The 25621-nt window shown below is 53.6% G+C and overlaps 1 protein-coding gene across 1 annotated transcript; it reads right to left on the bottom strand.

Moving 5' to 3' along the window:
• Positions 1-1473: 1473 nt before the first annotated feature.
• On the bottom strand, positions 1474-23021 carry GLE1 (GLE1 RNA export mediator). The gene is made up of 16 exons (XM_056108784.1): positions 22848-23021; positions 17694-17915; positions 16097-16207; positions 14812-14960; positions 14632-14692; positions 14244-14513; positions 12136-12367; positions 10784-10896; positions 10580-10649; positions 9749-9891; positions 9449-9639; positions 8875-9004; positions 7055-7159; positions 5188-5270; positions 3981-4044; positions 1474-2421 (listed from the first exon to the last, which is right to left on the bottom strand). Exons 1-16 carry the CDS (start codon positions 22944-22946, stop codon positions 2353-2355), a joined length of 2112 nt encoding a protein of 703 aa, XP_055964759.1. The 5' UTR covers positions 22947-23021; the 3' UTR covers positions 1474-2352.
• Between the last annotated feature and the right edge of the window lie 2600 nt (positions 23022-25621).

The following is a 25621-nucleotide window of genomic DNA, read 5'->3' as shown; positions in this document are numbered from 1 at the left end:
GCTACTCCTGGCTCTGCACTCAGGAATTACTTCTGGCTGTAATCGGGGACCACATGGATGTCGGGGATCGAACCTAGGTTGGCTGGCTGCGTGCAAGGTAAACGCCCTCCCTGCTGTACTGACACTCCAGCCTGCTGTCAGGTATTTTAACTTTTTGGTTCATATGCTCAGGGGTTACTCTGGCTCTGCACTCAGAAATCACTCCTGGTGATGCTCAGGGCAGCATATGGAATGCTGGGTTGGCAATGTGCAAAGCAAATGAGGTCCCCACTGTACTCTCACTCTGTCTCCAAAGAGGCGTTTTTGACGTTTTGTTTGAGGACCGCCCCGGCTGTGCTGTGCTGACTCCCAGCTTTGTGCTTAGGGATCACTCCAGGTGGGGCTTGGGGGAACCACATGGGATGCTGGGATTGAGCATGTGTCAGCAGCGTGCGAGGCGAGCGCTCTACCCACTGTATGCCCTCCCTGGAGAGGCTCCTTCTAGAGAGGGTACAGATTCAGCCTGGAAGCTGCCTTGACAATCGCGTCACCCTACCATCTGCCCACGCCTTGCCTGGTGGTGGACTGTGTACATCCATCTTACGTGGAAGCCGGTGTCTGCAGCCCGGCAGGCAGCAATGCGGAGGATCCCCTTTCGTGGCTCCCGTTTCAGGGTGCGGAGCCTCGAGTAGCGCCAGGCCCGCCCAGTCTCACTGGCTATTAATAGGATGAGGCTCCAGCAGATGGCAGGAACATCTTGGAGGGAGCATTTTACAAAATGTGTCGCTGCCTCCATGGGCGGGTTCCAGGGCCAGTCCCAGCCAGCCAGCACCCCGTCTGGTGCCTCCCAAGTGGACCCCCACCTCGTTCGCAGGACCCCATCATTGGAAACTCAAAGGACTCAGGGGCTGCAGCTGCCCCAGCCCATGGAGCTGAAGGTGCGCCAGGACCCCACACTGTCCAGAGCACAATCTGGAAATTTCTCATCTGGGAACGAGTCAACGCTTTTGGTTTTGCAGGTGTCAGAGTGGGGGGAATGAGGCCCCTGCCACAAAACCTGAAAGGGCCTCTGGGCCCTGGTCTGACGGCTCTGCCCCAGTTCCTTTGGTTGAGTCCACATGAAATGAACTTCTCTATATAAAAAAGGGACAGTTGCTGGTGTGGAAAAAGGTGAGAACAGTATTACAGCAGGCAGGGTGTTTGCTCTGCACATGGCTCCCTTGTATGGTTCCCTGACACCCGCCAGAAGTGATCCCTGGGTGCAGAGCCAGGAATAAGCCAAGCATGGCCAGGTAATGACCCAAAAAACAACTAAAATTGAATTTTTTTTTTCAAAAAAATATGCCACTTCCCAAGGTGAAGACCAAAAGGATGGTAAAGTGTGTGTCAGAGGCCCTGGTATAGGCTCCTGCCACCCCCCCCCCCGCCCACCCCCAGGACTCCCCAGATCGAGCTGAGGAAATGGAGGAAGAACCAATGAGGTAGTAGCGTCATTAAAATCAAGTTTTATTATTTTTCTTGGCACGGCACTCACAATTCTTAAAGTGGGTCACTCCCACTGCACTGCGGTGGGGGCAGGCTGCGGCCAACAGAGCTAGGCCCCGGGCAGCTTGCCCCTTACTCTCCGGAGCGGGGCGGCTCTCACGGTCACTGCTCACGGCACAGGCTCCTCCCTGACATCTCGGGCTCAGCGCGGCGGTGATGCTGCAAGCCCCATCTTCACAGCGGAGAGCCAGAAATGCACCCGTGGTTCTCAGCCTCCCTTGGTGGCACTGTCTGGGGAGCAGACGTCCCACGAGAGGTGGACGGAGCTGCTCTGTGACCGTGCCCAAACCCTGATCCCCAACAAGCCTCTCTCGGGTGTAAGATGGGAGAGGTCGGGGCGCCAGCGAAGAAGACGAAGCGCCAGCACCCGGACCAGCTTGGAAGGATTGGGGAGAAGCTGACGGGACCTCAGGAGCTGTCTCCTTTCCTGAACCCACTTGTACCCACGGGAGCGTCAAGAGGGAGGGAGAGGCGGGCGCAGCATCTCGGCAAACTGGCCATGGTATTACCTGCTTTCTGCGAGAGGCGAGGCTGAGATGGGAGAACATCAAGAGGGAGGGCGGGGATCGGGAACATTTCTCCTGACTTGTGGGGAAATGAGAAAGGCCGACTCTGTCTGTCATACAGACCCGAAGAGGGTCATCAAATGTATTAAGGGACCACCTTGATTCTGCAACCCATGTCACAAGGCACAAATATATGAAAATACACATTGGTAGACTTCTATGTGGGACAAGACTTCTGCCGGGCGGTTGGCCGGGGGCCTTTTTATTGCCTCTGAACCACAGGGTGGCATTGGTGGCAGTGGGCGGCGGGTGACGGAGGCCATCAGGAACGCCAGAAGGAGGACGTCAGAAAGCCTTTGGGGACGGGGATGTCCCTGCGCTGTAGACATTTCTGGCCGGGGAGAGAGAAGGCAACAGTGATTCCATAGCACCGCGGCCAGCACCAGCTGGAAACACAAAAGGGCACAGGGAGTGCCACCAACACCTAACGCAGATGGCTGGGCCGAGAGTCCAGTGGGCAAGGAAGGCGCCTGTTCTGCACACGGCAGCCAACCTGGGTTCCACACCTGCGGCCTCATATGACCTCCCAAGCCCGGCCAGGATTGACCCTGAGCGCAGAGCTATGAGCACTGCTGGGGTGGCCCCCTAACAAAGTGGCAGAGATGCTGTGACAGTTCCGCTCCAGGGCACCCGTTGTGCTGTGAGGGGCAGAGGCCACTGTCCATTGTGTGCCGCCCTTGTCGCTTGTGAGCAAAAGCAATGTGGAAGCCAGCAGGCTGCCCTGGCAGATGCCAGAATTCCGGATCCTCCAAACAAGTCTCCAAAACCCTCAGGCACTGACGGCAGCTCAGGGTCTGTCTGAACGCTGTCAAATGTCAGGGAGCCAAGTGACCACAGCCCACGCCCGTTCCCCAGGCCGGAAACTGAGAGAAGACCCTTGGTCAGGAAGAAGGTCCGATGGGCTGGTGTGCAGGCGTGGCAAACTCAAGTACTGGTGGCCTCCAAGTACTGCCAAGAGTAGCCCCCAGCAGCAAGAGAAGACTCCCATCCCCCAAAGAAATAAATCACAAGGCAAAAAATTTGACTAATATGCAAAAAACGTATTGGTGAGGGGGTTCGGCATTCAGACGACATGCCTTGTACGTGTAGTACAATTGCCTGTACCACAAATACTACGAAAAATAAATCTATTGAGGGGATGAAGAGGGTAGAGCAGGCAAGACACTGACCTTGCATGCGGTCAACCAGGGTTCATGCCCTCGTACCCTATATAATTCCCTGAGCCCCGCGAGCCATTACTCAACCAGGAGTAAGCTCCAAGCATGACCAAGCAAACCCCAGGATTGAAAAATGTCAGTGAGCATACTTGGGCTGAAGAGAGGCCTCAAGAGGCTGGGATGCTGCTTTCCTGCAGGAAATCCAGGTTTGCGCCTGGGGAAATGGCAGGAGCTGCCCCAAGCACTGAGTGAGTGGTCCCCGAGCACAAGCAGGCGTGGCCCCAAATTCAAACCAGCGGCAGCAGCAGCAGGAAAAGCACGCATGCACGCAGGCACACACGCACGCACCCACACATACACACACAGCATGCACCATGCTGTTGTTGCTCTTAGCACAGCTTTCCCAAAGGCAGTGAAAAGAGACAAAGAGACAGGCTAGAACAAGAGTACAGCAGGTAGGGTGCTTGCCTTGTACATGCATGGCTGACCCGGGTTTGATCCCCAGTCTCCCACATGGTCCCCTGGGCCCACCAAGAGTGATCCCACAGGACAGACCCAGAAGCAAGCCCTGGCCACCGCCAGGTGTGGCCCAAAGACACACACCCAAAGAGTGACAGAGAGGAAGAAGATAAAATGGGGACAGAGAGGGTCTGAAGACATCGCCAGGCAGGCAGGCAGGCAGACAGACAGGCAGAGTCTGAGGATGTAGGTCAGCCTAGGGGCAGAATCTTACCTCCAAGAACTGCTTGAGGCGTATGAAGGAGCCCATCTGCCCAGAGCTGGTGATGGCTTCAATCCTACAGGAGAGAAAGCAGAGGCGGGGCGCTGCAGCTGGGCATAGCACCCAGCTGGGGGTGCAGGCAGCAGCCGACTCACTGGGCTCTTCCAGACCAGGGAACTGTCTCCCTGCCAAGAACCTCAACTTTCTTTTCAAACAAGGGGGTCAAGAAGCAGCGTGTGAAGGAGCTGGAGCAAAGGGCTGGCGTGCAGACTGTGCAGCAAGAAGCTCAGATTTGTTTTGTTTTGTGGCCACACCTAGTGATGCACAGGGCTTACTACTGTCACCGCACTCAGGAATGACTCCTGGCAGTGCATGGGAGACTATATGGGATGCCAAGGATCGAACATGGGTTGGCCGCATGCAAGGCAAGTGCCCTACCTGCTCCAGTCCCAGGAGGCGCAAATTTGATCCCAGCCTTGCATGGTCATTGAGCACAGTGTTAGGAGTACCCCAAAGTACTTTAGGGTATGAACCCTCCTCCCCAAAAAAGAGCAGAGAACACTGTTCCTTCCCAGAGGTGATGGGTGTAGCTGAGTCCCCACATAAATGATGAGGCGCTGAGAAGCAGCTACTTGAAGGTGAATAGATCAAATGAGTCGAGCAAACACCATTTTATCAAGGGGCTGGACTCCTCCCCTGCAACCGTGACTACAGAGAATCACTACTTCAGACTATGTGGAGGAGTTCGGAAAAGATGTGAGGGGGTGGGGCTGGATATAGTACAATGCTTTGTATGCAGCCAACCTGGGTTTTGGGTTTGATATCCATAGCACATATGGTCCCCACGCACCACCAGAGGCAATTCCTGAGTGTATAATCAGGAGTAACCTGTGAGCATCACCACGTGAGCCCAAAAAAAAAAAAAAAAAAAAAGAGGGGTCAGGGTTGGGGATATAGACACTGTATGTGGAGACCCGGGCTCTTCCATCACAGAAAAACACCCTCAAACCGAAGACGTCTCAGGAATCAGAGATGCTCAGAGCTCCGAGTTTCACTTACTAACAGAACAGGAGACTCATCAGAGAGCCAGTGTGTTCTGCAGGAACAAAGCAGAGGTGAGAGAGGGCAGGGCCTCACCAGCAAGGAAGAGCACGCCGGGGTATTGGATGTCCTGAGTTCAATGAGTGAAAGCCCCAGGGTCTGCTCTCGGGGTCCATACCTGGGGAAGTAATCCTCTTTGATAAGAAGAATCATCTTCCAGAACTGGAGCTGGTACTGCCTCATCAGGGCATTCCCACACACCTGAAGCGAGACAGGCAGAGTAAGCACAGAGAAGGGGGGTTTCACCTCAGCAGGGTCTGAAGCGGAGTCTCGGGCCTTCCACACCCACCAAGAACCTGGGTCACTTCGCTTGCCCACAAGGGAATATGTGGAAAGAATCCAGCTTTCTCCTGAAGCTTCCTTGGTAGACAGCAATACTCTCATGCAATTGCCAGTAGCTGATGTTTCAGAAAACATAAATCAAACCTAAGAAACTAGTCAGACCCAGACCACTACAAAGAGGCAAATCACACAAATGACCCTTGTTTTCTGCCTATGAATATTGGCTCTATGCTACAATGTAGCCCACTGACTTAATGATGTGCACAGAAACACACCCCTGGAGCCAGAGCGATAGCACAGCAGGAAGGGCATTTGCCTTGTAGTAATCGACCCAGGTTCGATCCCTGGCAATCCACAGAGTCTCCCAGCGAGGCCAGGAGTAATTCCTGAGCATTGCCAGGTGTGACCCAAAAAGCAAAGAAACAAAACCAAAACAACACACTGGAGGCTGGAGAGACAGGACTGCAGAAGGGCTCTTGCCTTGCTCGTGGTCTGACCCAGGTTGGATCCCCAAAACAATTTACAGTCCCTGGAGCCCTGCCAGGAGCAATCCCTGAGTGCTGAGGCAGAAGAAACCCCCAAGCACCACCAGGTGTGGCCCCAAAATCAAAATAAATGTTACTTGTCTATGTAAAAAAAAAAAAAATCCTTTAAACTTTTCTGCGGTGCCAGAGATCACGATCTACCACTGAGCAACATCCCCAATCAAACATGCCGCCTTCTTTTTATTTTCCCTTTTGAGGCTATACCCAACAATGCCCAGGGCTTATTCCTGGCTCTGCACGCATGGATCATTTCTGGCTGTACTTGGGAGGGCCTCCTGGGGTGCCGGGGATCAAACCCAGGTGCACCACTTCAAGGCAAGCACCCGACCCACCATACTATGGTTCTGACCCAAGAAGAGTGCCCTTTGCACAAAAAGCTTTACCTTCATCTACCTTCAAGTGGCCTTTCAAGCAGCAGCTAGGCCAGTAAGAACCTTCTGGAAGGGGGAGATCCAGACCCATGCTGGTCAGCCCTACTTTCTCCTTTGGGAATTAGGGGCCACAATGGTGGGACACTGACTGCACACCACCAGATGCCCACACCGAGACTGAGCGGCAGTCAGGATGGAGAAGCAAAGAATGCTGGGCTGACTAGAGGGAGCGACATCTGGTTGGGGGGTGGGGTCAGACACGAAGTGGCTGGAGAGAGACGGACTGGGGCCTTCTGGCATCACAGCTCCTGGTTCCAGGTACCGGGAGACACATCAGCCCGTCCAAGGGTTGGTTCAGAGAGTTATTTCCAAACCCCAAAACAAACTTCCTTTCTGGCCACTACTCTGGGCGGGGGATGTACAGTTCTGGGATCTGTATGATGTGAAGCCATTCGTCGAGAAAAAAGTGAGTATGAAAAAAATCAAAACTGTCGGGGCCGGAGCGATAGTACAGTGGGTAGGCATTTGCCTTGTACATACTGACCTATTTCAATCCCCGGCACCTGATAAGGTCCCCTGAGCACTGCCAGGAGTGAGCACCAAGCAACGCCAGGTGTGGCCTAAAGAAACAAAATTCAAAAGCCAGCTTTGTCTTCGGTCTAACGATGGCACCAGCCCTGACACTGGTACCTACCCACCTGACTTGTGTACAACCTACCTGCCTATGGCACGAAGGACATGGCCGCACCAAACACTGGCACACTTGTGTGCTAACCACATCACGTACCTCCAAGAAGTCAAAGAGAAGGGTGGCGGTCACATCAGACAGGGGTTCCATGTTCAGGATTTGTGCCAACCAGCGCCAGCCGTGATTTAAGCCATGGGGGTGAGCCTGGAAGGAGAGGGGCTTGATTATACTGACAGCTGCTTACAGCTGTTGCTGTGTGGAGGTGTCAAACCCGGCAACATTCAGGATCACTCAAGGCGGGGCTCCATTCCACAGGTGATGCCAGGGATCGAACCCAGGGTGGCTGCATGCAGGGCAAGCGTCCTACCTGCTGTTCTACTATTTCTCTAGCCCCTCTGATATCATTTTGTTGTGACTGATACTCCCAGGTTATCACAGAGTCCCAATGAACTAAAAGTGAACCCCCAGATCGCATAACCCCAAACACGTAGCACAAGGCAGAAAAGGCACAGATTAGAGGGCCAGAAAAACAGGCCAATGCAAAGAGCACTTTCCCTTGCACGAGGCCGACCCTGATTCAATTCCTGGCTCCCATAAGGACCCCAGAGCTCTATCAGAAATGATCTCTGAGTGCAGAGCCAGGAGTGAGCCCTGATCACTGCTGGGTATGGGCAACATCTCCCCCTTACCCCCACCACAAAAAAAAAAAAAAAAAGAAAGAAAGAAAGAAAGAAAAATCTTTACATTTTTGCTTTCAGGGTCACACACCAAAATCTTTACATTTTGGTTTCAGGGTCACACCTAGTGTGGGGCTACTCCTAGCTCGGGCTTGGGAGTCAGGCCCAGTGGTGCCCAGGGTCCAAGCCTGGGTTGATGCGTGCAAAGCCCGTGCTGAGCCTGCGGAGCTTGTTCACGCTCACTGGCCTGACAAATGCTAAGTTCAAGTGTCCTGAAATGTTGGTGCCCATGCAACTTTTACAGGATCCCTCTGGGAAACACCCCAGCTTTGGGGACTCACAGACTAACAGTCACTTTGCTAGTTATTTTATTGTTGTTCTCAGCTCCTTCTGCACAGAACCTGGGACACAGAAAGTGCCCAATGACTAAGAATCTTTTGGATCCAGTCAACTTATACGCCTTTCTCTTTTAGGTTCCCAAGTTCTGGAACTCTCCATCCTTGAGATAGACTGGGCTAGCAGGCTAGCAGGCTTGAAGCCCACTGCGCCATCACCATACAGAGTGGACCCTACAGTGAGCTCAAGTCTATGACGGACATGACCTGTTAGGTCCAACAAGACAATTTCTTCCTCATTCCTCTCCTAGGAGACTCTCCAGCCTTAATGATGCCACAGGTTTTCTAGTGAACAAAATAAACTCTTTTAAGAATACTTGGAGCAGGGTGGGGCTGGAGCGGAGGGTAGGGAACTTGCCTTACACTCGGCTAACCCAGGTTTGATCCCCGGCATCCCTGAACCCACCAGAAGTGACCCCAAGTGCAGAGCCAGTACTACTGGGTATGGTCAAAACCAGGAATCAAAAGAAACACACACATACAAAACAAACAGAAAAAAAACCCTTGGAGCAGGGCTGGGGAGGTGGCTCTAAGGGCAGAGACATGTTCTATATGTTGAAGTATTGCAAGTTTTAACCTTGGTACCGTATGGGCCCCTGAGCACTACCAGAAGTAATCCCTGAAGAGTCGGCCCGGGGCAGCCCCTGAGCACTACTAAGGATGGCGGAGAACCAAACAGAATGTCATGCACTAAAGTTGCATAAACCTGACCGTACTGGACGCCCCTCTCCACGCTACCTGACCGTACTGGACTCTTGTCTCCGCCGTGTTAGACCCCGCTCTCTGCACCCACAGACACAGGACACTCGGGCCTGAGCCCTTCTCAGTGTCTGAGAAAGTCTCCTACCTCCTGTCGGTTCCCATACGGCCACCGGAGCTGGATGATGGCCGCATAGAGACGGATCATCCCAGACATGCGTTTCAGGAAGTTGTCCTGCTGTTCCACTTTGGAATCTGTTACCTGGTAACCAAGACTCCTGAAGGGAATTAAAGAAAAAAAGGTGTCATAGCTAAAGCAAGGGCGACAAATCAGAGATGAGGTGAAGCCAAAAATGAAACTCTAGGGCCTCAGACATGACAGGCCAGCACTGACCTACATCCCCTGTCACTTAAGAGTATATTTTACTGGCTCAGGGATCATTCGTGGCAAGCTAGGGGGGTTTAGGGATGCTGAGGTCGAACCAGGTCAGCCTTAGGCAAGTACTCCCTGCTGTACTCTGGCTCCAGCCTTCACTCCCTTCACTGATAACAAAACTAATGCTCCGAGAGTTCAAGATGATTCTCCCCCAAAGCAGGGATAAGATCCTGGACTCAGAGCCAGAGTCCTTATCCCCAAACAACACTGACAGTTGTTGGCCACGCCCAAACATTCCCAAAGCCGCCCAGACTGGGACAGGACAGTGGGCAGAGAAGCCCGTCACCTCTGATAGTCCTCCAGAGCCATTCCCTCCTTGAAAGCTGGGTAGAAGGGGACCGAGTAAGGACACTTCTTGTGGAGATGAGCAAGAATGAGGTCCCCCACCCGGGGGTGCAGCTCCCAGATCCCGGAAGCCACCACAGCGATGGGGAAGGCAGCTTCGTGGTGGGATGCCACCTCCTCTTCTCCTTGTTTCTAGGAGGGCAAGGGCGGGGGACAAGGGGGGCCAGGTGAGGTTCATGTGGGGGAAAGGGAAGGCCGGGACCAGCCTCTCCTGTCCACCTCTGGCAATCAGGATGCTCACCACAAACTTCTCCGCCAGCTTGTACTGGACAAAGTCCAGGCCCTGTGGGGTGAGAGTGACTGACACAGAGCGTCCCCCGGAATGCACCGGTTTCCCAGAGAGCAGGTTGTGGATCCTGTCGAAGATCTCCTTCAGCTTCGAGCCTGGGCACGACAGAGAGAGCGTGGTCAAGCCGGCTTTCAGCACCGGCCTACCAAAGAGAAACCCCACAGCAGCCCCTTCAGAGGGCCGAGATGGTGCCTCAGAGAAAGAGGACAACAGAATACTCAGTGTGACGCAAAAGCAGCAGAGCACACTGGGGATGCTGAACGAAGCAACGGGAAAGAAAGAGATGACCAGGACAGGGATCAAACCAGGAACTCCTGGTTCTGCACTCAGGGATCAAAGTAAACACGTTCCAGGCCTCAGAGGCCACGAGTGATTATCCTAAAGGAGTCTCACACCTCTTAAGAAAAATCTTCTAGGGACCAGAGAGATGGTACAGTGGGTAGGATTCAACCTGGATTCAATCCCCAGGCCCCTACAGGGTTTGTAAGCCCTATTAAGAGTGAGCCCTAAGCACGGAACCAAGAGTAAACCCTGTGGGGCTGGAGCAATAGCACAGCGGGTAGAGCATTTGCCTTGCATGCGGCCACCGGGTTTGATTCCTAGCATCCTATATGGTTCCCCTGAGCACTGCCAGGAGTGATTCCTGAGTCCAAAATCAGGAGTAACCCCTGAGCATCGCTGGGTGTGATCCAGAAAAGAAAAAAAAAAAGAGTAAGCCCTGAGCATCTCTGGGTGTGGCCCAGAAGCAAACAAAAGCAGCCAAGGAAGCGAAGGGCCACTCACCTGCAATGGTGGAGATCTGGCTCACGGGGATGGTGGCCGCCTTCTGGAGGTCCATCTTGATCTTCTTGGTCTGCCAGAGACAACAAGAGGCAGACAGACAGGGTTGCAAAAGGCTGTTGAATCCGGGCAGGGAAGGAACAGGAAGCCCGCGCTGCTCCCAGAGACTGGGGGCTGCCAGAGCTGGAGGCCCAACCCCCAACCTACCTGACTATCTTTGCCGTTGGCCAGGCCATCAAAGGCCAACATGCACTGGCTGGAAATGTCCTGCAGCTGCTGGTACCATTGCATGGTGCTGTCCTGCACCTTCACCTGCAGCTCTGAGTGACAGAGGAGGCCTGAGATCAGTGCTCACCCAACACAAGCCCTGCCCGAATTACCCGCCAGACCCAGAAACGGTCTCATGGTACGTCCACCCACGAGAGCAGATGTGGCTCACATCTGCATGGGTTCCCTTCCCTGGCTGTGCTTAAGAGCCATGCAGCACTGGGGAGAGAAACAAAGTCCCCAGCAAGCAAACCCTGAGCTCAGCTCACTGTGTCTCCCGTCTCGAAGCCACCAACTTAACAATGACCCAGGAGAGGAAAAGAAATGGCATCTGCCAAAGGTGCACTGCTGGGAGGCTGGGAAACTAGACACCAGTGACCGGGCTCCAAAGTCAGCTTTCCTGACTGTCATGCTGCACGCATCATCCGAGTGATGAGCGGACAGAGATTTTACACGGATTGACTTGTAAGTTCACCTGTTTAGGAGGGCCAGAGCGACAGTACAGCGGAGGGGGTGCTTGCCGTGCTGGCTGACCTGCGCTCCATATTCAGCATCCTGTATGGCGCTCCAACCCTGCCCCTGCCCACGAGTGGTCCCTGAGTGCAAAGCCAGGAGTAAGCCCTGAACGAATGGCTCTAAAACCAAACACTAAAATACTCAGGAGCGGAAGAGATCAATGTTCAAAGCCTGGGTCAGATGCTGAGAATGCAGATGCCTCACTGGGGGTAACCACCGCCCCACTCCCTGCAAAAATGAAGGGCTCAGGGCATCAATACTTGGTAGTAGAATCACACAGAATTCCAAGTACTGGGTCCTTACTAAAAATTCTTTTTGGTTTTGTTTTTTGGGCCACACAAGATGCTCAGGCCACACTCATGGCTCTGTACTCAGGGATCACTTTTCTGGGAGGTGGGGTGATACCTAGTGATGCTCAGGAGATACTCCTGGTTCTGCACTCAGGAACTAGTCCTGGTGGTGCTCAGCAGACCATAGGGAGGCCGGGGATTGATCCTGGGCAAGTGCCCTCCCCTCTGGACTATTGCTCTGGCCTCAGGATCACTCTTGGAGGGGCTCGGGGAATCATATGTGATGGCAGGTTGGCCGCGTGCAAGGCAAGTGCTCTAGCCACTGTACTCTCTCTATGGCCTTCTGAAAACCTCTCCTGGTATGAAGCATGGCTCCCCTCTGGTATGCTGCTTCATGGACTTCCACACGATCCGAGCCACTGATTCCCATTCTGCCCACAACCAAGTTCTGAGCCCGGGGGACACATACCACACAGCCAAACCCACCTTCGCTCTGTTTCCCTCCCAAGCCCTGGCTGGGAGCTGGGACGTCCTTGCGGACCTCGGGCGCCTTCTGCATCTGGGTCTCTTGAAGCTTCGCCCGAGCCACCTCTTCTTCCTGCCGCCGCTTGTCCTCGCAGGCCATGGCCACCTCCTGCTGCAGGTTGGTGAGGAGGCTCCGCATCTCCTGGAGCGCTCTCTCTGCCTCGGCCTGGTCCTCTGTTGTGGGAGAGCGGTTCTGTCAGAGCGACAGAGGCAGAGCTTAGAGGTCATCGCCGACACTGCCAGGGCTGAGCCGCAATGCATGCAGGCTAGCACAGTTCCAGCCCGGGCATGGCTGGACCCACGGGATCCACACTGCACAGGCGGACATGAGCGATATTGGCTGACCCACCATCCCCACCCCGCCCAAACCCAGGGTATCAAGTACACATCTGACCCTGCTCTCATTTACACAGACTGGGACCATTCTGTAGCACTGAGACTGGGGCTGGAGATAGAGTACAGCGGAGAAGGCGCTTGTCTTGCATCCCACATGGTCCCCCAAGCATCGCCAGGAGTTAATTCCTGAGTGCGGAGCCAGAAGAAACCCGGGCATTGCTGGTGTGACCCAAGACCCACAGAGGACAACAACAAAAAGTTACTGGGTCTGAGAGTGGTAGTACAGTGAGGAGGGCACTGGCCTGGCAAATAGGCGCTCTGGGCTGGATTCCTGGCACCCCCCAGGAATCCGTAAGCCCCGCTAGGAGTGATCCCCGAGTGCAGAGCCCTGAACACAGTCTACTGTGATACAAACACAAAACAAAGTTTTTGTTTGTTTTTGGGCCACACCTGGCAGTGCCTGGGGGTTACACCTGGCTCTGCACTCCAGGACCACTCCTGGCAGGATCAGGGGACCATATGGGATGCCGGGGATCAAACCTGGTTTCGTTGCATGCAAGGCAAATACCCTAACCACTTTACTATTGCTCTGGCCCCAAAATAACTTTTTTTTAAATGATACTGGGGATGGGGAGGGGAGATCTAGTCAAAGGGGAAAAGGCACATCTATCTAAGACAGGACTCAGCCCCACACATCATGCGGAGTGACCCGGCAAGAGTCAATAGTTTCACGTCCTCTGTGAACTGCCAGCCTGGCCGGCTGAACATTAACCAGCATGAGAGGCGACAGGCTCCCTGAGCACCACCTTGGTGGCGAGTGGGTGCACATGGCTCATTAATTTGTTCTCTACTTCAGTACTGGTTTTGAAATTTCACATTGACAAAGGTGAACAAAAGCCAGAAAGAGAACCAAAGATGCTGGCCTGGAGAGAAGGGGACAGAGATGGCTCAGGAGAGGAAGGCCTGCTCAGTCCTCGGCAGCACAGGACCCGAGCCATGCTGTGGAAATGCACCCCCAGCCGGGAGGCTCAGACCCTCTGCCTGCACAAGACAAATGCTTCAAGTTCTCAGTGTTCGAATGTCAAATAAATCAATTTTGAAAGAAACTGGGGCCATATCTAGGTCTCCTTAAGGTTTACTCCTCGCTCTATGCTCAGGGGTCACTCCTGGTGGGCTCAGGAGTGCCCTACCTGCAGGACTTTTTTTTTTCAGTTTGGGTTTTTGGGCCACACCTGGGTTACTCCTGGCTCTGCACTCAGGAATCACTCCTGGTGGTACTCATACCTGTTAGATTTAAAAAAAAAAAGGAGGGGGGAGCACGGCATACTGAGCTGTGCTCAGGATTTACTCCTGGTGGGGACTCAGAAAACTCAATGCAGTGCCCAGGGTGAAATCAACATGCAGGGGTGACCTGGGAAAGGAGAAGAGAAGCACCTTCCCCGCTGCCCTATCTCACTGGCCCCAAACAATTTTTGTAACTTAAGAACCTAAAATTATCTATGGCTATAGGTAAGCTTTTAGAAGTCAATGTTAGGTGACAAACAGAACCACTAGCACCACACACACTGGGGAAATCCCGTCCAATACCAGTGACCTTCTCCCTCGCCCTCCTCCCCTCCCTCCCTCCCTCCCTCCCTCCTCTCAGGAAGGAGCCGAGTGGCAGGTGCTCGTCTCCAATCATGTCTACAATCAGAGGACAGGTAGCATGGGGCTGAAGCCAGCAGATGCATCACCTCGGTGGAGCTGGAGTTGCGGATGATAGCGGAGATCTGCCCGCACAGCTGGTTGCCCCGGGTGCGGAAGGCCGAGGGGTCGCCCTTGAGCAGGTCCTGGCGCTGGGCCAGGGCCTCAAGCTGCTGGTGCAGGTGTAGCAGCTCCTCCTGCAGGGCGTAGAGGCTGCGCCGGCGGTCCTCGGCCTCCTCCCGCCGGGCCCGCTCCTGCTCCTCCAGCTTCAGGCGCTGCTGCTCTGCCTCCCGCAGCTTCAGCAGCTTTCCATTGAGAATCTGCAGAGAAGGCAGTTACGGTCCCCCCTCAGCGAGGGCCTCGGGGCTGGCAAGCCCAGGGGGCAGCCCCTGTGCACAGCACCAGACCCTGAGCCGGCACGCCACCCTGGGCCCTGACCTGGGCTCGTTTGGTGTGCTCCTCTTTCAGCTTCTCCTGCTGCCCCAGGGCTTCTCGGGAGCTGCAAGGAGGCACGGGGAACGCGTGGGGGAGGGCGTCAGGAGCAAGCCAGGCCCAGTCTTCCCCCCCACTCCCCTGCCCCGGCTGCTCCGCCCCAGGCCTCAGAGCACGGGCGCTCACCTCTTCTCCATCACCTCCCGCAAGTCCTGTAACTCCCTGTGCTGCTTCAGCTCCTTGTGCTCGTCGAAGCGCTTCAGCTGCTCGGATGCCATCTCGGAGAGGGCTCGCACCCGCCGCTCCTGCTCCTCCTGCCACTGCCGCAGGCCTTCCTGGAATGCAGCAGCAGGGCGCTGAGGCCCACACCCCCTCCCCGCAGGGCACCGAGGCCAGGATCTCCTCTTGCACTTGTGTGCACAGAACGGGCAGCTCCAAACCCAGGCAGACTCTCCCTTGAGGCTAAACTTTACTTTTAGGGCGCTGAGGAGGGAGCAAGGGCTCCACCGAGGAGCTGCAGCCTCAGCCCAGAACTGCCCTCTGACCTCAGCTGGAAGAGAGCTCTCCCACTTGGCCTGTGGTCCCCCGACTCCAGTGGGAGTGAGCACTGCTGGGTATGGCCCAAACACCAAAATTAAAAAACAAAAAAGAAAGAAAACTCCCATGCCTTTCGGGCAGCCCCGTTGGCCCGCAGCCTGCAGACAGCTCACCGGAGCACTCTGCAGAAGCCAGTTAGGACAACGCTTCTTGTGTTTTGGTTTGGGGCCACACTCGGCAGTGCTCAGAGCTTACTCCTGCCTCTCTGTTCACAGATCACTCCCAGTGGGCTCAGAGGACTTGCAGGTGCAGGGATCAAATCCCCGTGCACTTGCTTTGCACAGCTGACCCCAGGGACACATATGATGCTCTGAACACCACCAGGAGTGAACCCTGAGCACAGAACCAATGTAAGCCACTTCCTGAGCACAGCTGGGTGTGGCCTCCAAGCAAGTATGAGAGCACAGCAAGTGCCCTGCCCTGTGTGCTAAGCCGTCTGCAGCTGGAACAGTCGCAGGAACTCACAGCACAGCACAGCACAGCACCCTGGGCACTACCTGGCAGGCCACAGAACCCACTGCCAGACTGAGCAACATCAGAAATGGCCTGCAGGCCCCCTGGGCAAGGCTGGACACGGCACCTGTGAAAAAAACAATCTTCCAGACGGGCTGAGGATGTGGCTCGAGGGCAGACACACGCCTGGCACCTCCGAGCCCTGGGTGAGGCTCCCAGACCACCAGGCAAGCTGTGGTGCTGGTGGTCTTCCCCAGACACACAAACGACACGTGGCAAAGTGAACGGGAGCCAGGGTCTAAACGATGTCCACCGGCAGCACGTGGAACAGCGCGAGGCTGAGACCCGACTTCAGTCCGTCCCTGACGCCCATCTTAGCACCTTCCCACCTGAACAGGGAACACGCCTGAGCATCTCGTACCGTGCCTCTCAGCCTGTGCACCAGCTCATACATCCGGATACAGCCTTCCACCTTCATCCCCCGGCAGGACTGAAGGGCCATGGGTTCTGTGTGCTGAGAGTCATGCTTGCCCTGCAGAGGGAACAAATAAACCAAGCTTCTCAGGGGCTGCAGAGAGAGAGAACAGCTCTGAGGGCACCTGCGTTGCAGAGTTGACCCCGGAGGACACAGAGGATGCTCTGAACACCACCAGGAGTAAACCCTGAGCACAGAACCAGTGTAAGCCAATTCCTGAGCACAGCCAGGTGTGGCCTCTGAGCAAGCAAACACCACCAAAGGGCTAAGTGTCCTTCGCATGTGGGAGGCCCAGGTCTAACCTCCAGCATCACACGGCACCTCAACAGCACCGAGGTGAGACCAGAGCACCGCTGGTGTGGCCCAATTCCTCCCACTCCTCCAAACCTCCCCACAAAAGGAGAAAAAGAACGTATACTCTTCAAGCCGGAGAGAGAGAACATAGGGCACTTGCCTCGCACACAGCCAACTCAGGTTTGATCCCTGGCACCCCACTTGATCCCCCAAGCCCTACCCGGAGTGATGTCTGAGCACAGAGCCAGGAGTAATCCCTGACTTACCACCAGGTATGGCCCCAAAACCAAAAATGAAAAAAAGTTAATAATCAAAATAAGAAAAGATGGGGGGGGTGTACGGGGGGGGGGGGGGAGGAGGAAACCCACATACACTGGTAGGTAACAGCCTGATTTTACTAATTGGTTTGGTTGTGGTTTGGGGGCCACAACCAGTGATGCTTAGGGCTTACGCCTGACTCTGTATTCAAGGGACCATATGAGGTGCCGGGCATTGAACCCAGGTTAGCAGCATGCACAGCAAGTATCTCATTACTTCTCTGGCCCTGACTCACAGTTTAGCTTTTTTAAGAGGGAGCAACAAAGCCCCCAAAACCTGGTTAAAAACACACAGCACCTTCGATACGGTCCATAATTTTTTTGTTCTTTTTGGGCCACACCCAGCAGTGCTCAGGGGTTACTCCTGGCTCTGCACTCAGGAATTATTCCTGGTGGTGCTTGAGGAACCATATGGGATGCCAGGGATTGAACTCGGGTCGGCATAAATGCCCTCCTCACTGAGCTCCAGTCCTGGTTCATACATTTTAAGAGCAAGGACAAGTTTTGACTCCTTCTGTTCACCAACACAAAAACACATTTTTACGGGTAAAACAAATACAACACCCCGGAAAACAACACACCTAAGCACTCGTGACATGACTCTTCTTGGTACGAAGAATCCAGAAAAGGGTCTGGTCAGCAAGGGCAACTGGTTGAGGGGGTAGGCACTGCTTCGTCAAGCCCCCAGCGCATCTCTCCCCCTCCCCGCCCTTTTTGGTCCAGGACTTACTCTTGGCTCTGCACTCAGGGATCGCCCCGGGCAGGGCTCAGGGGACCACACGGGGTGCTGGAAAGCAGCTGTGTAGAAGCAAAGTGCCCTCCGTGTTGTACCAGCTGCGCTCTCCCTGGGGCGAGGGCTCCGTCCCCAGCCCCGCCTTCCCTCTCAGGCCCTCTCAGGCCCTCTCAGGCATGAGGGAAACCTTCCCCCTTACCTGGGTTCCATCTGGAGTTTCTGGGAACACAGGAGAGAAGGCAGTGTTTCTTCCTGGGGATGTGGGGACGCAGGAAGACCTGTCCAGGCCCGAAGACGATCTAGTGGCTGCTGACGCCTCCAAAGGAGGCACGTGTTCTTCTGTGTGAGGTAACACGTGATCCACCACCCATCCGGAGTAAGGAGAGAGCTTGGGAACGGACATGCATCCTTCTAGAACATCCTGGGGAGAGGAGGCAGACTAAGCACAACGTGCACAACGGACTTCTGTCCTTGTACTTCCACTCCACGCCTCAACAGAAGGCCACGGAAAACTAAGCCAGTACATGGAACACAGAAGAATTGTCTTATTTCCCCCGTTCCTAGCTCTGTGCTCAGAAATCAACTCCTCAAGGGCTCAAAGGACTACATGGGGTGTCAGGAATGGAACCGAGGCTGGCTGCGGGCAAAGCTGGAGCCCCAAATGTATGTATGTTTTTGTTTGTTTTGGGGGCCATACCTGACATTGCTTAGGGGTTCCACCCGCCTCTGCACTTCACACACACCATGTGGGGTGCTTAGGTTTGTACCTACCATACTAGATCGCTCCAGCCCCAATATGTAGAGTTTCTTGATGATCCTGACACCTGCATTTTCCTAGTATCAGACTAAGTATAAGCCCGACCATAGTAAGCAGAACAACAGAGATGCTGAAAGCAATCTCAAACTGACTCCAAGAAAGACGCAACAATAAATCTCTCGGAAGAGAGCACAGAACGATACGCCATAGAGATGCCTCCAGGCCCACGCCAGGCTGTTTCATTCGGGGCAACCTAGAGGGGCAGGTGAGTTCCCCTCCCCACCTCAACGGAGCCAGTCCCAGAAGCCGAAAATCTCCAGAACTCAATCACAGCCCTGCTCTCGGCCACTCTCCACATGCTCAGATGAGCCTCATTTATGAGTGAATCTATTCCTGGACTGCGCAGTCGCGAATCTTGTACTTTACAGCACTGATATACCAAGAGTAACACACCACATTTGATGGAGTTTGAAGTAGAAGGCAACCAACCTAAGGGACAAATATATACATACATATATGCATACATGCATATATATATACACACACATATATAAGGTAACCATGCTCATTGAGGTTTCTTGGGAGTTCAAGATGCCACTCTAACGTTCGTTGATTATTTAAGGCCATTGATTCTGTTGAGCCTGAAGTGGTTATCGAAGCCCTAGCCAAACAGGGCATTCAAACTCAATACATCAGGATCCTCTGTGAGCTGTATTACAGATTTGCTCACCATTCTACAAGGAAGTGATCATAGACCTCGAGAGGGGTTCAGCAGGGTGATACCATTTCATCAAAACTATTCAGTGCCACCCTCGAGAACATCATGTGACAACTGGAATGGGAAGAAATGGGACTGAAGATAGACAGCCAGCAACTACACCACCTCCACTTTGCTGATGACATTGTTCTAATAACACCAAACATTAGCCAAGCGGCACAAATGTTGGCCGACTTTGACCATGAATGTGGAAAGGTCAGACTGCAGCTGAATCTCACCAAGACAATGTTTATGAGAAACAGACTTGTTCCTGACGTTCCATTTGCTCTCAACGAAACGAACATCTCCTAATGAAACAGTTATGCGTACCTAGGTCGAGAACTCAACGTGACAAATGACCTGGCACCTGAGTTGCAAAGGAGGAAGAGAGTGGCTTGGAATGCCTTCAAGAGCGTCAAAGAAATAGCTAAGAGGACGAAGAACCTCTGGCTCCAGGCATATCTCTTCAATTCCACTGTTCTTCCTGCATTAACATATGCCTCAGAGACCTGGGCCCTATGAAAACAGGATGAGAACGCTATTCGGGTCTCCCAAAGAGGAACTGAAAGAGCTATGCTTGGAATATCACGCTTCACTCAAGTGAGAGAAAGAATCCGGAGTTCCAACCTCCGTCGACGATCGAGAATCAGAGCCGCTGTCTCGTTTGCCAAGATGCAGAAAATCAGATGGGCTGGACACGTAATGCGATTTGGAGACGACTGCTGGACTAGAGCTGTTACTGACTGGATTCCATGGGACATCAAAAGATCACGTGTCCGCCCACCTACAAGATGGTCAGACTTCTTCGTCAAGACCCTGAACCATCGGTTTGAGGCTCTTCGTGTTCCTGGAGCGAGCAGACACCATTGGGCTACACTAGCACATGGCAGGGATGAGTGGAAACATTACTGGTGCCCGCTCGAGCAAACTGATGAGTAACGGGATGTCAAGTGATGAAGTGATATATATATAAAAGCACACGAGGCTTAACCTTTAACAACACTTTACTAGTATCTTATAAAAGGACTTAATAGCTCCTGGGTGAAATATAACAATCTTCACACTCTTTCCTCTAAGAAAACGTTTTTGGATCATTTTTAGCAGATTATTCATAACAAACAAAAAAATCACTTCAGTTCTGCTCTGGAGGCAGGGTTTGGGGTCCAGGATGGAAACACGCGAAATATGGTGGTGGGACGGTGTAATGATCGTGGAATTGGTGTTCGAATATTAAATGTAATCAATTATTTTGAACAACTTTATAAAAGTAAAATTTAAAAGAATAATAAAAACAGAGTCAGAAAAAATGAATCCTGAAGTAAACCAAAGCCACAATCAGTGACTGTTAGTCATTACAAACACTGGAGTCACGTGGTTCCGGGACTGTGGCTATATACATGTGTTCCATATATACCTGGAGCACGAGCCCTAGGGTTTGGTATCTGGCACAGTAAATTAAAAACTAATAACATAATGACAAACATTTTTAATCTTAATAACTATAATTGACAACAACAAAAGCATAAGTATATCCACAGCTGGGGAGGGTGTTTGCCTTGTACACGGTCACCCTGGGTTCAATCTCCCGAGCCTGCCCGGAATGATTCCTAACAGAGCCAGGTGTAGGCCCTGAGTACTGCCATATGTAGCCCAAAAAAACAAAAATATGTCCACAATCACCTAAATTAAAACAAATGCTAGGCTGTGGTTTGATCCCTGGTACTACAAAAATAACCAAGAGGAGACAAGAAGAGAAAAAAAAAAGGTTACCACTCCAAAAAAAAAAACAAACCCAAAAAAAACTGGTTAGTCTTGGATAATTAATATTATCATTCATCTTGCTTTACTTTTCTGTATTTAACTTTTATTTTCTTTATTTTTGCCTTTTGGGTCACACCCAGGGATGCTCAGGGGTTACTCCTGGCTCTGCACTCAGGAATCACTCCTGGCAGTATTCAGGGGACCATATGGGATGTTCGGAATCCAACCCTGGTGGGCTGCGTGCATGGCAAACTCCCTACCTGCTGTGCTATCGCTCTAGCCTCTTCTGTATTTAACTTTAAAAAAAAATTATTTTGGGGCTGGAGCAATAGCACAGTGGGTAGGGCATTTGCCTTGCACGCGGCTGACCTGGGTTTGATTCCCAGCATCCCATATGGTCCCCTGAGCACCGCCAAGGGTAATTTCTGAGCGCAGAGCCAGGAGTAACCCCTGTGCATTGCCGGGTGTGACCCAAAAAGCAAAAAAAAAAAAAAAAAAAAAAAATTATTTATTTATTGCTTTTTAGGTCACACCAGGTGATGCACAGGGGTTATTCCTGGTTCTGCTTGGGAGCCGGGTCAGCCTCATGCAAGGTAAACGTCCCACCCGCTATACTGTAGCTCCAGCCCTGTATTTAACTTTTAAAAGAACTTTTGGTGTCTTCCCAATTCCCAGCAGTGCTGGGGGATCAGACCACCTCCAGTGAGGCGGGGGCACTTGTGTGTGTTGGGTGGAAGTGACTAAGGATTGAACCCAGAGCACACAAGGCATGTGCTTACGGGGGTTCAATTCCTCCGCCCCTCTCCCAGCGCCCGCATGCTACCGAGAGTATCCCGCCTGCACGGCAGAGCCTGGCAAGCTCCCCAGAGCGCATCAATACGCCAAACACAGTAACAAGTCTCATGATGGTGAAGTTACTGGGCCCGCTAGAGCAAATCGAACAACGCGAGGACAGTGCTACAATGCTACAGTCAAAGTCAAGTTGCAAATAAGCAAACTCAAGAGCGAGACAGCCCCGCAAGCGAAGTACCTGCAGGCCCTGGTTTCATTCTCCGCGGCCCCCCAATCACACAGTGGGGAGCACTGCCAGGGGTCACCTGCCAAGCACCGGCCTTAACAAGCACAGAAAAAGCAGAAAAGGGGGCCAGAGTGAAACTAAAGGGGGTAGGGCTCTGGCCTTGCGCCTCAATTCCCGGCACCCCAAAGGGTCCCTCGAGCCCACAGGGAGAGAGCCCAGAGTACAGCTGGGAGTGGCTAAAAAAAAAAAAGACCCATAAAAGAATGGATAAGGGGCTGGAGGAATAGCACAGCAGGTAGGAGTTTGCCTTGAACGCGGCCAACCTGGGTTCAATTCCCAGCATCCCATATGGCCCCCTGAGCACCGCCAGGAGCAACCCCTGTGTATTGCTGGGTGTGACCCAAAAAGCAAAAAAAAAAAAAAAAAAGGAAAAGTCAAGAGTGGCGGTAAGAGGCAGCCCATCCCAAAGCCACAGGGGCAGGGGCCCTGGGCAGGGACCCTGAGCTGAGCTCCGAGGAACACCGGGCCCTGGAGCGCCGCTGGGTGTGGCCCCCAAACAAAACACAACAAAACAAAACAGATGGAAATCGAGAGCTAAGATCGGGTTAGGGCCCCGGCCTTGCAGGCAGTCGACTCCCAGGTAGTATAGCTGGGTCCCCAGAGCACCTGCGGACCCGAGTGACCCCAGAAACAAATAAGACAAGGGTGGGGGGGAGGGGAGGGAGGAGCAAATCCTGGCCGCGCGCCAGAGAGCTGGGAGAAGGCCCCGCACAGCTGGGCGCGTCCAGGGCACAGCCAGGAGCATCCCAGAGGGCACCCCTGGCTGTGCCCAAAGGCCTGAGCCCCGTGAGGCTAGGGCGGCCTCCACGGCCCCGGTACGAAGGGCTCAGCCAAGACCCACTCGCTCCTCCCGGCGTCCACGCGGCTGCCCAGCCAGCGCAACATCCCAGCACACCTGGACGGAGGGGGGGCGGGAGGGACACAGCTGGGGGGAGCGGGGCGGGGCGCGGGAACCCCGAGTCGGCAGCCCGCGAAGCCTCGAGCCCCGGCTCGCACCCACCTCGCCCCGCAGCAGCCAGTCGCGGTGGTAGCACAGGCGGCCCTTCTCGGAGCTGCGCAGCGCCCGCAGCGTCTCCCAACAGCGGCTCTCGGACGGCATGGCGCGGCCCGCCGCGGAGGCCCGGCCGACGGCCGCTTGTGACAAAACAAATCCTCGAACCAGCCGCCCGGAAGAAGCGGCCGCCCGCTTCCGCTTCCGGGGCACGCTCGGGGTCGCGGGCGCGGCCCCGCCCCTAAACGGTCCGCTCGGCTCCGCCCCGGCTCGGAGGACGGAGCCCGTGCGCCTGCGCCGTGGGGATTCACAACCCCCCCCCCCACACACACACCCGCCGGCTCCTGGTGGGCCCAGTGTGCGGGTCGGGGGTGCGGCGCGGTGGGAACCCTCTTCGTTGGTGGGTGGGAATGGGAAAGGGAGCAGCTGCGGTGGGAGACAGGCGAGCCGCTTAGGGGGTCGTGGTGCCCGGAAGTTCCTGAGCAGAGTCCCGGCAGCGCTGATAGCTGACCTGGGTTTCCAAGCTGCGCCCAGCCCGGCGTGTGAGCACCGTACAGTTTGCCAGGGGCGTTCGCCTTGCTTGCGGCCGACCCGGTGCAGTCGCCGGCACCCCATACCGAGTACGCCAGGAGTGATTCCTGAGCATAACTGGGAGTAAGCCCTTGAGCATCGCTGGTTGTGACCCAAAACAAAACAAAGCAAAGGGGTGTGGCCCCCCTCCCCCCAAGGTGTACCGTTATAAGAGCGTCAAGCCAGGAATGCCGACCTTTGGAGAGCACCCTTGTCAGCAGGCTTTACAACTAAAGAGTGTGGCTCTTGGGTGCTGGAGTCATCTTACACGGGTAAGGCACTTGCCTTGCATAATACCGCCCCGAGTTTGGTCCCCAACACCACATCTGAGCACCACAGGTGTGGTCCTAAAACAAAACAAAAAAGACAGGAACCCAAATGTTGCCTCCCTAATCAGTGTGATCCAATTATACAAGGGGCTGTTCTAACCAGGAAGCCCAAATACCAACCCTTGGTGGGCCTTGAAAACACGTATGTCTGAAAGCGGTGCATCCCAAGCTCGTGTGTATCATTGCATTTATGTGAAATGTCCAGAAGGACAAATCCCCAGGAAGAGACTATATGAGTGATGGTTGGAGACTGGGAGGAAGGAAATAGGGAGAGAATGCTAATGAAACTGGATTTCAGCTTGGGTGATGGAAAATTCTAGAGTGATCATGGTGATAGTACCACAACTTTGTGAACACACAAAAGACCACTGAGCACAGGAGATAAGGCACTTGCCTCACATGCAGCCAACCCCAGTTCAATCCCTGGCATCGCAAGTAATCCCCCAGCACTGCCAGTGGTTACTTCCTTTGGGAGCGTGCCCCCCCCACCCCCGCTGTGCTCTGGGGTCACTCCTGACTTTGTGCTCAGGGATCACTCCTGGTGGGGCTCAGGAAAATGTATGTGGTGCCAAGCATCCAACCTGGGTCTGCTGCATCCAAACCTACCCCCTGTACTAAATCCCCTGTAAATCCTGATGAATTTGTAGATCCCATTATCTTGAGGACAGGAAATGAGACTTTTTTTTTTTTTTTGCTTTTTGGGTCACACCCGGTGATGCTAAGGGGTTATTCCTGGCTCAGCACTCAGGAATCACTCCTGGCGGTGCTCAGGGGACCATATGGGATGCTGGGAATCAAACCCGGGTCAGCTGCGTGCAAGGCAAATGCCCTACCTGTGTGCTCCAGCCCCCAGGAAATGAGACTTTGGACTTCAACTAGAAGGCTGATATCAGCTTGAATAAAAGGTTGGGTAATTTAGCACAGATTTAATAATTTATTGAGTAATTTATCTGTTAGGAATTTATCTGTTAGGAATTGGTTTTTCTTTTTAAAAATTTTTTTGAGGGGCGGGGTTTTGGGCTACACCAGCTGTGCTCGGGGGTTACTCCTGACACTGTTTGGGGGACCATATGGGACTTCAGAGATTAAACCTGGATCAGGCAAGCCTTACCCACCGCACTATCACTCCAGGTCTGGTTTTTCTTTTAAATAAAGGAAAATGTGAAGAGCGTAAAAATAGCCCACCATCTTATCATTCAGAAATATATTTTTGCTTTGTTTTGGGGCTATACCGAGTCTTGCTCAGGGCTTATTCCTAGCTCCATGCTCAGGGATCACTCCTGGTGGGGCTCAGGGCCCATTTGGGAAACCCAGGTTCAATCCCCAGCATTCTAAGTTTCCCCAAGCCATACACGGCAGTCCTTAGGCCTGACCTGGGCCCTGCCTCAGGGATCACTCCCGGCAGTGCTTGGGGGAACCACATAGGATGCAGGATATAGAACGCAGGTCAGCCTCATGCAAGGCCCTAACCACTGTACTATAGTTCTAGCCCTTTTTATTTTTTTGCTTTTGGGGTCACACCTGGCGATGCACAGGGGTTACTCCTGGCTCTGCACTCAGGAATTACCCCTGGCGGTGCTCAGGGGACCATATGGGATGCTGGGAATCAACCCTGGCTTGGCAGTGTGCAAGAAAAACACCCTACCTGCTGTGCTATCACTCCAGCCCCAGCTCTAGCCCTTTTAAAAGATCAAAATCATAATGCATCCTCTCCCATCTTTTTCCTAATAGTTCACATCGTTTACCCCCAAGAACATGCAGGCCTTGCAAATGCACAAATCCCCTAGTCAAGAGCTGATGGCGCACAGGAGATGAAGAACCAGTGCCCAGCACAAGTCTGACGTTCCAATCACTGGGTCCTTTCAAGTCCATTGGCTCTCCCGC

The sequence above is a fragment of the Sorex fumeus genome, unplaced genomic scaffold (assembly GCF_029834395.1).
Source record: "Sorex fumeus unplaced genomic scaffold, SorFum_2.1 ptg000233l, whole genome shotgun sequence".
Lineage (NCBI taxonomy): Eukaryota > Metazoa > Chordata > Mammalia > Eulipotyphla > Soricidae > Sorex > Sorex fumeus.
This window is presented reverse-complemented; position numbering and strand designations above follow the sequence as displayed.

Coding starts and splice junctions, on each gene's coding strand:
- GLE1 (XM_056108784.1), bottom strand. CDS start 22,946: ATGCCGTCCGAGAGCCGCTGTTGGGAGACGCTGCGGGCGCTGCGCAGC. Junction 14,514..14,631: donor AGCACACCAAACGAGCCCAG/GTCAGGGCCCAG, acceptor CCTTCTCTGCAG/ATTCTCAATGGAAAGCTGCT. Junction 5,271..7,054: donor TTCTCTTTGACTTCTTGGAG/GTACGTGATGTG, acceptor GTCTCGCTTCAG/GTGTGTGGGAATGCCCTGAT.